Source organism: Girardinichthys multiradiatus, chromosome 17 (assembly GCF_021462225.1).
Source record: "Girardinichthys multiradiatus isolate DD_20200921_A chromosome 17, DD_fGirMul_XY1, whole genome shotgun sequence".
NCBI classification, from domain to species: domain Eukaryota; kingdom Metazoa; phylum Chordata; class Actinopteri; order Cyprinodontiformes; family Goodeidae; genus Girardinichthys; species Girardinichthys multiradiatus.
This window is the reverse complement of record NC_061809.1, coordinates 28290332-28303794: the sequence shown is the minus strand read 5'-3', so window position 1 is coordinate 28303794 and position 13463 is coordinate 28290332. Positions and strand designations below refer to the sequence as shown.

General features: G+C 44.5%; 1 protein-coding gene across 5 annotated transcripts in view; it reads right to left on the bottom strand.

The window, feature by feature from the left end:
- Positions 1 to 13463, bottom strand: part of abcc9 (ATP-binding cassette, sub-family C (CFTR/MRP), member 9) — a 66298-nt gene that overhangs the window by 6398 nt on the left and 46437 nt on the right. For all 5 annotated transcript variants that reach the window (XR_007042036.1, XR_007042038.1, XR_007042037.1 and 2 more), the window contains 4 exons: positions 11881 to 11959; positions 4609 to 4717; positions 450 to 553; positions 233 to 366 (listed from right to left, as the gene is read on the bottom strand). Coding sequence is in view for 2 of the 5 variants with exons in the window: in XM_047389626.1 (XP_047245582.1) it covers positions 233 to 366; positions 450 to 553; positions 4609 to 4717; positions 11881 to 11959 (426 nt within the window). In the remaining 3 variants the exon portion in view is untranslated. The remainder of the gene's footprint in view (positions 1 to 232; positions 367 to 449; positions 554 to 4608; positions 4718 to 11880; positions 11960 to 13463) is intronic.

The following is a 13463-nucleotide window of genomic DNA, read 5'->3' as shown; positions in this document are numbered from 1 at the left end:
TCTTGGTATGAGGCTCTCTTTGTCCAAATAATTCAGTTTTAGGCTCATCTGTCCAAAGAACATTTTTCTTCTTTTTTACTGTTTATTTGTGTTGATAGGTTTTTTCTTAATTGTTAAAATTGCTATGAAATTTCCATCTGTCTGAATATGTTAGAAAAGCCTCCAGGCTGTAGCAGGGTGTCCCATTGCCCCCCCTGGCTTTAGTAACAAACATGATGGAGGAGAAACCCACCGTGGCCATGTCTATGGACGCTGTGGCTTCATCCATGATGAGGATGCTGCTCTTTCTGACGAAGGCTCTGGCCAAACAGAAGAGCTGCCTCTGTCCAACGCTGAAGTTCTCTCCACCTTCTGTCACGATGGCATCTAAACACAGAGAAACAGCTCAGTACTAAAGCTTTACTACACCTAAGGTTATCTTTATGACCGACGAGTTATTATTAAAATACCAAGTCCTCCAGGCAGCACCTTCACCATGTTCTTGAGCTGAGCGATCTCTAGCGCCTCCCACAGGCGGTCGTCAGTGCACTTACGCTCTGGATCCAGATTAAACCTGCAACAAAATGAATTTATAGTGATTTTAGTTTAATTAGTTAACTACAGAGTAATGACCAACTAGTAAGAGATGCATTTCAACATCATTTCAGTAAAATATCAGTTATTATTTTACTTCCAACCAACCAACAGCCTTCAGAAATCACCTAATCAGTAAATAAGTGAATAGATCAATATTGGCGGCAAATAGAAAGCAATAGAAAAATCCCGTTTTCCTTTTACCACGAACCATGTAGGAGACACAGAAAATGTGGAAGAAGCTGCTCTGGTCAGAGGAGAGCAAAATTAAACTTTTTAACCTCTATGGAAAAAGCTATGAGTGGAGGAAACACTCCACATCACCCTAAAAACACTGTCCCAACAGTGGGACATGGTGGCAGCATCATGCTGTGGGAATGTTTGCCTTCAGTAGAGACAAGGAACCTGGTCAGAGAAAACCCATTAGAGGCTGCAGATGACTGGAGACTGGGGTGGTGGTTCACCTTCCAGCAGACAAAATTTTGGAGTCAGATTTATAAAAGTTGCCGAATCTTCCTGATCATCGTTTACAACATTATGCAGATTTGCAATAAAATCTAAAAAGATACTCAGTTTATTTTCTCCACTTAGACTCATTTAAGTCCTGCTAAATTTCCAGCCATGCAGAGAGAATTTGAAAGTTTAACCGCTGGGTCTGGGCAGTACCGGCGCTGTCTGCCTGCCTCTGCCCCAGGAGGGAAGGGGACCACATCCTGGGTCCGAGGGCTGGTTGCCCCTAGGGGGTAGCGGCGCCTGGACCTGGGAGTATATAGTATGCATGGGGAGTGTGAGAGAGTGTATGACGTCCATTGTTGTTTATCCTTACGTTGGGTGTGAGTAATTTTATGTGTATGCATGAGGGTGGGAGTGGGTGATTGTGACTGTGTGTGCCTGTTTGTTTTGTTTTTTTGCGATAGGTTGGGTCTTGGACTGCTCCCTCTCCTGGATCAGCTTCCTCCCCGCCACACCGCCTGCCGGTGGTTGGAGTCTCTGCCCGCAGGTGTACTTGTGGTTCTCGGTGTCTGGGGCTGGGTGCTTTGGTGTGTCCTGGCTCACTCCCGGTGGCTGCTTGCCGGGGCCTGGCCCCCTGGGCTCTGTCGGGCCTCTGCTTGGGGGGTGGTGTGTCCCGGGGTCTTGGGCCTCTGGGTCCATGGCTGGATCTGCTCGGGCGTGGACGGCTGCCGGCGGGTCCTGTGGGCTCGTCGCTGCGGCTCCCTGGGGCTTCCGCACTGTGGGTGCTGGGACTCTCCACTGCTGGGACTCTCCACTGCTCTTCTCTGGGGGGGCTGCGGTAGTCCTGGCGGTGGTTCTCCTGGGATTCCTGTGCTTTGGGGGGGACTTTAGATGTCTGTGGCTCGGATCTCCTCAGTGTCCGTCCAGGGACCATGGGGCAGGTCTGTGGGTCCTCAAACTCGCTATTGCATATTTGTGTGGAGAAACCTTGTATACAAAAGCGCGTCCACACTCATACTCACAGGTGTTAAGCTTCAGGTGTTGACAGATACACAGATGTTCTATATTGGGCTGCACCTCTCACTAAGTACATTTTACATTCATAAATACCGTGTACTATTTTGTTAAAAAAAAACAGCTGCAGGTGTATAAGCAAGCAGGGTGTTATCTTGTATTCTCTTCATCATTCTTTCTCTCCTCCACTCTTCCCTCCTTTTCTCCCCTTTTCCCCCCCATCTATCTCTTTTTTGAGCTTATTTTTTCCTTCTCATTTCAGTCTCCGTGTCCGTAATAATTGAAATATTCCCAAAGAAGTTTATAATAAAGTTTCTTCTATAAATATCAAGCAGAGCTTTAAAGCATTAGCTGTGATGCTCTGCTTGTGAAAGTAAATCTGTTGGGCAATTTCTTGGCACTCAGACAACAGTTCTGAGCGATATTCTGCCGGACAGGACACGGTAAAAAAAAAAAAAGAAAGTTTAACCGCATTAATGTTCATGTTGTTCTCTGAGTGAGTGTGTCTGAGTCAGAGTGACTCTTACTGGATCTGAACATCTAGTAACGTCAAGGGAAACGGCGTGAAGCAGTTACTGTCGACCATTCACCCCAGCCTCACGTTCACATAAACAAAGCGACACACACTCGCTCTGTCTCTCTGCACACACCAGATATCAGCGTAACTGTCCAAACAAACAGCACATGATCTTTGTGTTTTATAACAAATTATCTGGTAACACAAACACACAGAGCATGAGAGTGTGTGCAACGAGGAGAAGAAGACGGAGACAGCGTCCTTCGTCTTTCCAGTAACCTCCTCTGCTTGTGACGTCTGTGATAAAAGTCGGATTAGGTCCAAGTCGGAGTTCCCACTGGGTGTTAAACCACTCACCCCACAGCTGGGACGGACCTTTAACGCTGCCAAAAATTCAACCAATGCATATTTAATTAGTTTCCATTTTATTTCAGATAAAACCGTTTGCTTACTGGGATCATCTTAAGATCATATTCTGAAAGTTTCATTTACAGGCCAGCACAAAAGCTTTTCCACCGGCATAGTTGCAGCCCTTACAAGTTGCCCTGATATGTCAGCCTTTTCATGTGGAGCTGGGCTAATTTTTTTACTACAAATTGTGCAGTAAAGGCTTAAATAAAATCAGGAAAACAATAGAAATCCAGTTTGAAATTAATTTTCTCTATGCTGTCCGGTATGTGGGAGCAAATCGTGCTTCATTTGTTGAGTTTAAGAGCTTTAAGATGCATTTTAACTAGACAACCTGGGATGATTTTTCCTAATTAGATCATAATTTAACATCATGTAGGAGTTGTGGTTGTTTTACTTTCTATCTCAATGTATCTGTGCTGTAAAATAATATAACATTATCAGTTAAAATCTCAAAAATGTTGTTTTTGATGTAGTAGATTATTATTATTATTAGTAAATTATTTTAACTAATATTTCTACTGAATTATGGCTGATTTTAATACAGTACTTGTATGTAAACAATGTAAAACACCTGATTAGTGACTGGATTTAAATGTTTGCTAACAAAAATGTGAATTACTTTTGCTGTGTAATTTAGAGTTAACAGAAACTATCAACTGTAGACGAACTTAAACTGGGAGATCACTGAAATGAAATGCAGGTTATATTAGACCATTACAGTTGTTTAGCACCCTAACGTCACAAAGCTCCCCCTAGAGTTCAGGGTAGATACTAAAAGTACCAACTCCCTAGCAGGCCCATTTTCTGGGGTAGAATCCTGAGTTAGGGTTCTTGTCGAGGAGAAACACCTTTATTTTGCTTGAATGATTCCCTAAAAATGACCCGGTGGAGGACAGAAAATTTGTGATTAAGGAGCTTAGGTAAAAAAACAATCTCTTAGAAACCTTTGAAAAGCCCAAAAACTGTTGATCAAAAGCACTTTAGATTACAAGAAAGTCTGTCTGCTTAAACGGAAAATCTGAAGAAATGGATCAGGACTTTCAATGATGACAGTTTTAGAACAGTTTCTGCAGAATTCTCTGCTTTACATTTAAACAGCAAGCGTCCTTGAGGAGATGACGATGGCTATCTGGTCCGTGGATTTATGGATTTATTTTAGTTTTTATGCTTTTGTTGCTCATTGACCTGAAGGTAAAAATAACTTCTTGATGCTGTTTAAGTTTTAGAGTAAAACGAACAAGAGGAGAAAATTCCAGTTTTCCGTCCTGCAGTGGTTTTAGTTCACAAACAAGGCTGATTTTTAAACTTGCAATCATTTAAATGCTTGTTTGGAAAAAGCAAACAAAAGAAGACAAACATGAATATTCTAGTTTTAACTCTGGAGAGTGAATGAATTCATTTTTGCACTGAAGATCTGAGGATTCAGGAGAGACAAGCAGGAAACCAGAAGCTTTATTAAAATCCAAGCATCCCATCAAACAGTTTATAGTTCCTGATCTGGTTCTTTGACAAGTAACACAAATATAGAAACACAAACAGGAAGTTGTGGTGAGTGATGTAGTTCAGCCTTAAGATAATGACTCCTCTGGGAGGACAGAGTTATCAGAAAGGATACACAGAAGGCGTGTGTGTTTGTGTACCTTATGGAGCCGCTAAATAACACCGGATCCTGGAGAATGATGGAGAGTCGAGACCTGAGGGTCTGCAGAGGAAGCCTACAGATGTCGATCCCATCGATGACGATCTTCCCTGCAGACATGCCAACATGAAAGCTTCAGTGCATTAGGAAAGTTTCCGTCATTGAAAGAGTCGGTGTTCTCTGCACAGTATAACAGAACCAATACAGGTCCAAATGATTTATTCTTTGATTGTTTTAGTTTACAGATTGGCTTCTACTTAATGGCTGTCTAGTTCAGGTTTGGATGTCTTCCAGTTGGGACTGAAGGGCTTCTAGAGACTGCTGGCAACAGGTCTTCATCTCAGTGCCAGGTCTGAGCTTGGTTTATGGAGCTCTGGTTAGTGTACCCCTACACTAATGTTACTTCTTCTCAATACTGCCGTAGCTTCGTTACATCTGCTGTCTTCAGTCAGTATGAACCAGGTAGTCCCTCGAGATCTTACTCTGTTTGTTCTCCACCCCTTTGGAGATGTCTTCCAACTGACTTTAGGAGTTCCAGCTGGACCCTGGTTATTATCAGCAGGCCATCCATATAAAAACACTGATCAAGGCATGTCAATGAGGGCAAACGTTGATGGCTGCCAAAGGTTTGCTTAAAAAGACAAGAGTTTTTATGTAAAATGTGTTTTCTCACAGTGTTTACTTAAAACCATCAAGATAAAAGTGGAAAATATTGCATAAGAAGATCTACTTGCCCTTGCTGCCTCCTTTTTGCAAATGGTTGCACCACTCTGGGGTTGGAGTTTGGATGTTTGCGCCCGAAAGTCACCGATCAAAGGTGTTCCCTTGGAATAGGCCACCAGTACTAAGTTGTTTAGGAGTGAAGGAGGCATGGGTCATGGGGTTAAGGCTGAATGTTTGGTGGGCAACTGGGACTAGAGCAGTGGTGTACAAAGTCACTCCTTAAGGGCTGGTGTCCTTCATGTTTTAGATGTTCCCCTAATTAAACACAACTGAATTAAATGAATGGCTCATTAAAAGCTCGTTGCAGATCAAAGTGGCATGAAGGAAGTAATTCAGCCATATTAATCAATTGTGTTGGAGCAAGGAAACATCCAAAACCTGCAGGGGCCTGGCCCTTGAGGACTGGAGCTGGACATGCCTGGACTAGAGCCTGGTTTAGACAGAGGTGAGATAAAGGGCAGCGTTTAACCTGGGCAAAAGGCCTGCAACCAACTGCAAGCCTCATAAAACCAGAACAGCAGCTCTGGTGTCACCATCAGAGGTGAGACGTTGGGGGTCAATGAGTACATCAGACCGAGAACTTGCACCGGAGGATGTGAGATAAAGCTCAGGATGAAGTGGAGGCAACAGCGATCCTCCAACAGGTTCACATACAAAAATCTAACACTGATTAGAAGACGGTGCTATCCAATCAGAGTACAGTTAGCTACTAGCTAATAGGGCATTTATCAATGGAAGATCTTGACAGGATCTTGCTGGAGATTCCTCTTTCATGGAAAATAATGACTCCAAACCATATTTGGGGGCTGGTTGAAAAAATGAGAATGGAGGGATGGACATCATTAGGAAGTCCGTTTCCTCCTTAGCAGTGATTCCTATCTCAGCTGAATATTTAAAATGGATAACAAAAATCAAATTTATCAACATCTTGAAAGCAGAACGGCCAAAAATGTTGAAAAAGAGGATTTATTTAATACTAATACGTCAACATTTCACGGTAGCACTAATTTATGTCAGCAGGAGGCGGTGTTGTGGCATTTAATGAGATTTAAACAGAAAAACCTTGCTACTAGATATTTAATTATGTAGTCAGTCGGTTTTTTGTGAGAGGATATGTAGCTTTTAAAATATCCCATAGAAAATGTTTTCGTGTTCTTCATTTATTAGTTTAGTGACAGCCACTTGTTAAGTTAACTTCTAATAAGATTTATCTTGTGATATAAAAGCAGAGAAGAGCTGTTTGAAGGTATTTGGACCCCTAATTTTTCTACTTTAAAAATAGTAAGCAAATCTAATCTGACCGATTTACAGAATGTTATATTGTACCTTTGTGAGCTTAAAAACCAAAACTTAAACTTCTTTCCACCACGTTAAAACAATGAAACACTTTTACTCCTGCATGTTGCGAACTGAAATATTTTCTCCAGCTGAATGCAAACCTACAGAAGAATTTCAGGGTAGGGCTACCAAGACGGTGCAGAGCAGATGAGTCAGAGGAGCTGCAGCTATGGCTTTATTTCACTGCTTTATAAGGAAACGCTGCTAACACAAAGCTCCTAATTTACAGTCTGATTAAATAACTGGCCAGCTGTGTGTGCGTATGGAAAAAGTGACTGTGTAATCTTCGTCAGAGCAACCTGCCAGCGATCTTCCATCATCCTTCAGAGTAAAAACAGCTGCTTTAAGACTTTACTGCTGGCGTCTTCAGGAATTATGATCCAGAGTTTCTGTTATGTCTTTATTTTAAGCCCCTACTTCATGTCCTCTAAATAAAAGCCAACAGACACAAAGAACAAAAAGGAGGAGCTGCAGGTGTGTTTACAAAGAGCTGAAGCAGTTTCTGTCACATAAACAGAAGCCATTATCAGACACCGAGGATCAGTCAGTCAGTCATTTTCTACCGCTTATTCCATAGTGGGTCACGGGGGGAGCTGGTGCCTATCTCCAGCAGTCTATGGGCGAGAGGCAGGGTACACCCTGGACAGATCGCCAGTCCATCGCCGGGCAACACACAAACAACCATGCACACACTCATTCACACACCTAAGGTCAATTTAGAGAGACCAATTAACTGAACAGGCATGTCTTTGGACTGTGGGAGGAAGCCGGAGTACCCGGTGAGAACCCACGCATGCACGGGGAGAACATGCAAACTCCATGCAGAAAGACCCCAGGCCGGGAATTGAACCCAGGACCTTCTTGCTGCAAGGCAACAGTGCTACCAACTGTGCCACCGTGACGGAATAAGCGGTAGAAAATGACTGACTGACTGACACTGAGGATCAAACAGGGTTAAATATGACACAACATAATTTAACAGAAGAAATGCAGGATTTACTTCACTTAAGTAGAGGGAATTGTAAAATTAGAGTCAAATCACCTGAAATAATTATAAGGAAAATACTTTAACAGATATATAATTTCTGATTAGGCTGTTCTGATTGTTTTTAGGACATTTACTCTTTCAGAGTGTGTGAAGATTTTTCATTATTTCATGGATCGTCTTGGTTTGACCTATAACAGGTGTGTCCAAGGTGCGGCCCTGGGGCTATTTGCGACACTTGGACTGATTTTATTGCGGCCCCTGGACTACATTTCAAGAACAGCACAAATTAGGTCCATCTGATCGGGAGCTTGATGCAGATCTGTTTAAAAAAATGTTGGGTAAAGTTGTCGTTGATGCAGGGCCCTTCAAAACAGATGCAGACAAAATTAAATCTTAAAACAAAAATGTGAGGTACAACATAAACTGTTCATCTTATTAAGCAGGAGTTTTTAAACGAGAAGTCAGCGGTAATCCTAGAAATCTTGACGAAGGTCACAGAAAACCGTCTATGTCTAAATTATTAGGCATTAAATCCTGTTTGTTTTGTCATTTTTCAAACGTTTCAAGATCCTGTTTATGTTTCAGATCTGCAAAGATCTACGGATCCGTTTTTTACAGGAATCAGACTTATTTACATCATTATAATTTAATTTATTCATTTTATTGCTGGCGAGTTGAAAACAAACAACTTAATAAAAATAAATAAAAAATGTATATTTTTGCAGACTGTGACTTTTAACTTGACAGATTTGGCCCACGTGGCAAAAGGTTTGGACACCACTGGACTTCTAACCTCACATAGCTACTTTAAGTAATTAATTGTAAACGTAAATTGTAATAATTCACACCCAATTTGATGGTTGCATCAATAGAAAATAAACCAGCTACATGAGTGTGAATCATTGAAAAAGTCTCCATATCAAAACCATCGACTCCTAAACCAAAGCCTGTCAAACTGATTCCTAAACCTTGTTTTAGAATTTGGAGTCAATCTGCAACTTCTGTACAAACTGTTAAGCATGGTAGTGGCAGCATTTTGCTGTGTGGGGGCTTCGAGCTTCTAGCACCATTCTGGCTGGGTATTTGACCACTCTTTCTGCTTAATTGGTGGGATCCATTTACCTGATTTGTGCAATGCACTGGCATCACTTATACAGTGAAAATCAGCCCCACACAGCATGATGGTGGCACCGGCATGCTTAACAGTTGACAGAAAATGTGTGCACCCAGTTCTTGTTTTGATGTGTGTGCATGATCCACTCAGACATAGAGTCCGAGTGGACCATGTTCTACGCATCTATTGTCGATGCTGCTGCCCACACTGTGCCCATCTCCTCGAGAGGGGTTGGACTCTCTTCTACTCTGGAGTGGCCCATGGGGAGAGGCAGCGGGCTGGGGTGGGGTTGCTTGTTGCCCCCCAGTGGATCGCATCCCTGCGCCTTTGGGTTGGGGATAGGTCTCGGACTGTCGTTTTGGCCTACGGGCCAAGTGGTAGTGCGGAGTACCCGCCCTTCTTGGCATCCCTGTCGGGGGTGCTGGATGTGCCCCTCCTGGGGACTCCATTATTCTGCTGGGGGACTTCAACTCCCACGTGGGAAACGACAGTGACACCTGGAGAGGCGTGATTGGGAGGAATGGCCTCCTCAATCTGAATCCGAGTGATGTTTCATTATTGGACTTCTACGCTAGTGACGGATTGTCCATAATGAACACCATGTTCAAACATAAGGGTGTCCATCAGTGCACTTGGCACCAGGACACCCTAGGCAGGAAGGCGATGATCGACTTTGTTGTCATGTCGTCAGACCTTTGGCTGCATGTTTTGGACACTCGAGTGAAGAGAGGGGCTGAGCTGTCCACTGATCATCACCTGGTGGTGAGTTGGATCCGCTGGAGGAGGAGAAAGCCGGACAGACTTGGCAGGCCCAAGCGCATAGTGAGGGTCTGCTGGGAACGTCTTGCAGAGGCCTTGGCCAGGGATGTATTCAACTCTCACCTCCTGGAGATCTTTGACCAGATTCTGGGGGATGTTGGAGACATAGAGTCTGGACAATGTTCTCCGCATCTATTGTCAATGCTGCTGCCCGTAGCTGTGGCCGTAAAGTCTGTGGTGCCTGTCGTGGTGTCAATCTCCAAAGCGCGTGGTGGACACCGGCAGTAAGGGATGCTGTCAAGCTGAAGAAGGAGTCCTATTGGCTGTGGTTGGCCTGTGGGACTCCTGAGGCGGATGACGGGTACCGTGAGGCCAAGCGTGCTGCGGCCCGGGATGTGGCAGAGGCAAAAACTCGGGCCTGGGAGGAGTTCAGTGAGGCCACGGAGATGGACTACCGGTTGGCCTCGAAGCGATTCTGGCAAACCGTCCGTCGCCTCAGGAGGCGGAAACAGTGCTTCAACAACACCGTTTACAGTGGGGGTGGGGAGCTGCTGACCTCGACTGGGGACATTATTGGGCGGTGGAAGGAATACTTTGAGGATCTCCTCAATCCTGTCATCACGCATTCACTGGTGGAAACAGAGGCTGGGGACTCAGGGTTGGACTCTTTCATCACCCAGGCTGAAGTCACCGAGGTGGTTAAAAAGCTCCGCGGTGGCAAGGCTTCGGGCGTGGATGAGATCCACCCTGAGTACCTCAACTCACTGGATTTTGTGGGGCTGTCTTGGTTGACACGCCTCTTCAACATTGCGTGGCGGTCGGGGACAGTGCCTCTGGACTGACAGACTGGGGTGGTGGTGTGTTTCAACTACAGGGGGATCACACTCCTCAGCCTCCCTGGTAAGGCGTAGGCCAGGGTATTGGAGAGGAAAGTCTGGCCGATAGTCGAATCTCGGCATCAGGAGGAGCAGTGTGGTTTTCGTCCCGGCCGTGGAACACTGGACCAGCTCTATACCCTCTACAGGGTGCTCGAGGGTTCATGGGAGTTTGCCCAACTGGTCCACATGTGTTTTGTGGACCTGGAGAAGGCATTCGACTGTGTCCCTCATGATGCCCTGTGGGGGATGCCCTAGGAGTATGGAATCGGGGGCCCTTTATTAGGGTCCATCCGGTCCCTGTACAAGCGGAGCGGGGGTTTTGTCCGTATTGCCGGCACTAAATCAGACCTGTTCCCGGTGCTTGTTGGACTCCGGCAGGGCTGCCCTTTGTCACCGGTCCTGTTCATAACTTTTATGGACAGGATTTCTAGGTGCAGCCAAGGGCCAGAGGGGGTCTGGTTTGGGGACCAGTGGATTTCGTCTCTTCTTTTTGCAGATGACGTGGTCCTGCTGGCCCCCTCTAGCTAAGACCTACAGCATGCGCTGTGGCGGTTCGCAGCCGAGTGTGAAGCGGCTGGGATGAGGATCAGCTCCTCCAAGTCCGAGGCCATGGTTCTCGACCGGAAAAGGGTGGCTTGTCCTCTTCAGGTTGGAAGGCAGTTCCTGTCTCAAGTGGAGGAGTTTAAGTATCTCGGGGTCTTGTTCACGAGTGAGGGAAGAATGGAGCGGGAGATCAACAGACGGATCGGTGTGGCTGCTGCAGTAATGGGGGCGCTGTCCTGGTCTGTTGTGGAGAAGAGAGAGCTGAGCCGAAAAGCGAAGCTCTCGATTTTCCGGTCGGCCTACGTTCCTACCCTCACCTGTGGCCATGAACTTTGGGTCATGACCGAAAGAACGAGATCCCGGATACAAGTGGCTGAAATGAGCTTCCTCCGTAGGGTGGCCGGACACTCCCTTAGAGATAGGGTGAGGAGCTCGGCCATCCGGGAGGGGCTCGGAGTAGAGCCACTGCTCCTCCACATCGAGAGGAGCCAGTTGAGGTGGCTCGGGCATCTATACCGGATGCCTCCTGGACGCCTTCCTCGGGAGGTGTTCCAGGCACGTCCCACCGGGAGGAGGCCCAGGGACGCTGGAGGGACTATGTCTCTCGGCTGCCCTGGGAACGTCTCGGGCTCCCCCCGGAGGAGCTGGAGGAGGTGTTTGGGGAGAGGGACACATGGATGTCTCTCCTGAGTCTGCTGCCCCTGCGACCCGGTCCCGGATAAAGCGGAAGACGACGAGACGAGTTCTTGCTTTTAAAACCTATGCTCATAATGAATGGATGTAAACATCTAACCACAACTTTAGCTACATTAGTCAGTTGAAAAACATGGAATTAACACCTTCATTCTTCATAATTGAAGCCTATATTTTTTGGCTAAGGATTATTAATGCATGTTATGAACAAAGGAAGTATCAATCAAATGACCTCACCTTCAAAAATATCCACCATGTTGAAGAAGGCCAGAGACAGAGATGACTTCCCGCTGCCGGTGCGGCCACAGATTCCCACCTGTCAGAGGGCGAGAAGCGAGAATCAATGAACTTCAGCTCACCTCACGTTGCTGCGAGACAAAACACACCGGAGTGATAACAGGGTGGAGGGGACATGTGGATGGTAACCAGACTATGAGTAGAAGAGGGGTATGAACCAGGTTTGAAGACTCACAGCCTTCATGGGAGTCTTTAACCCTTCAGTAGAAGCAATGAAAGTTTGAATGAATGCTTTGGATGTTTGCTATGCAGAGTTTTTAATTATTGAAATGTTTTTGTACTCATACACACCTTCCAAAAGTATTCATATCTCCTAAACCTTTTCTTATTTTGTCCCATTATAACGTATTTTATTAGGATTTGATGCTCAGTTAGATTTAGATTTGGACTTTGACTAGGCCATTGTAACACCTTAATATGATTTGATCTAAACCATCCAATTGGCTGTTTGTTTAGGTGGTTCTCCTGCTGGAAGGTGAACCTCCACCCCAGTGTCAGTCTTCTGCAGCATCTAACATGTTTTCTTCCAGCATTTTCCTGGATTCATCAGCATCTATCTTTCCATCAACTCTGACCAGATTCCCTGTCCCCACTAAAAAAACATATCCCCACACCATATTGCTGCCACCTCCATATTTCAATACAGTGATGGTGTTTTAAAGGCGTCTCATACATGGCTTGATGTAAACTGCAAACAGAACGTCTTCTACGGTCAAACCCAATCAATCAGAATCTCATTAGTCAGACTAAAATAAGCTTTTGAAAATAACCTTTAAGCAGGTATTAAACATATTTTTTAAAAAGTCCACATTTCTGTATTAAAACAGTTTTTATTGGTCTGAAGTAATATTCTAATCTTAGTGAATTATGTTGCTGAAATAAATGTTTTAATAATATTCTGATTTATTGACTAAATCTGTAGATGGGTGGAAAATAGATGGATGATTATAAAATCCTTTAATCAAACTCCATACTTTAACAGATTATTTCACTGTGTAGAAACCCTCTGTAAATCTTTATCAATAGTTCTCCAGGTTTTCTGAAGGTCTTTAGTCCAGCAGATCTTTCCATGAACCATTTAGACATGCATAAAAAAATACAAATGTAAACTTTATTTAGCCCCATAGAAACATTTATTTACCATTTAAATTTAATTCATAAGACAAAGGTTTAAGCAGGAACATTTTGCAATAACAAGCTTATTCATAAACGCTACAAATTAGAGGAACTGGCCTGAAGATTAAGTCCAAAGAACAACACAGGATGAGCTCCAGAAACCCTGAAGAACTACTGATCAAAACCAGTTTAACATAGAACATGAAATGAGGGCTGGATCAAGACTTTTGCACAGTACTACACCCTCTGAACAAAGTTATACATCAGTATTTTTCATTGCATTGCTATGAGATGCCCCATGCATCTGCCAGTAATGTGTGAATTACCAGTTATAGCGAGATGCTGAAAACTGCCGCTTCTATGTAACCTTGACTGCATTTTGGGCGATGAATTGTTTTTAGGTCATT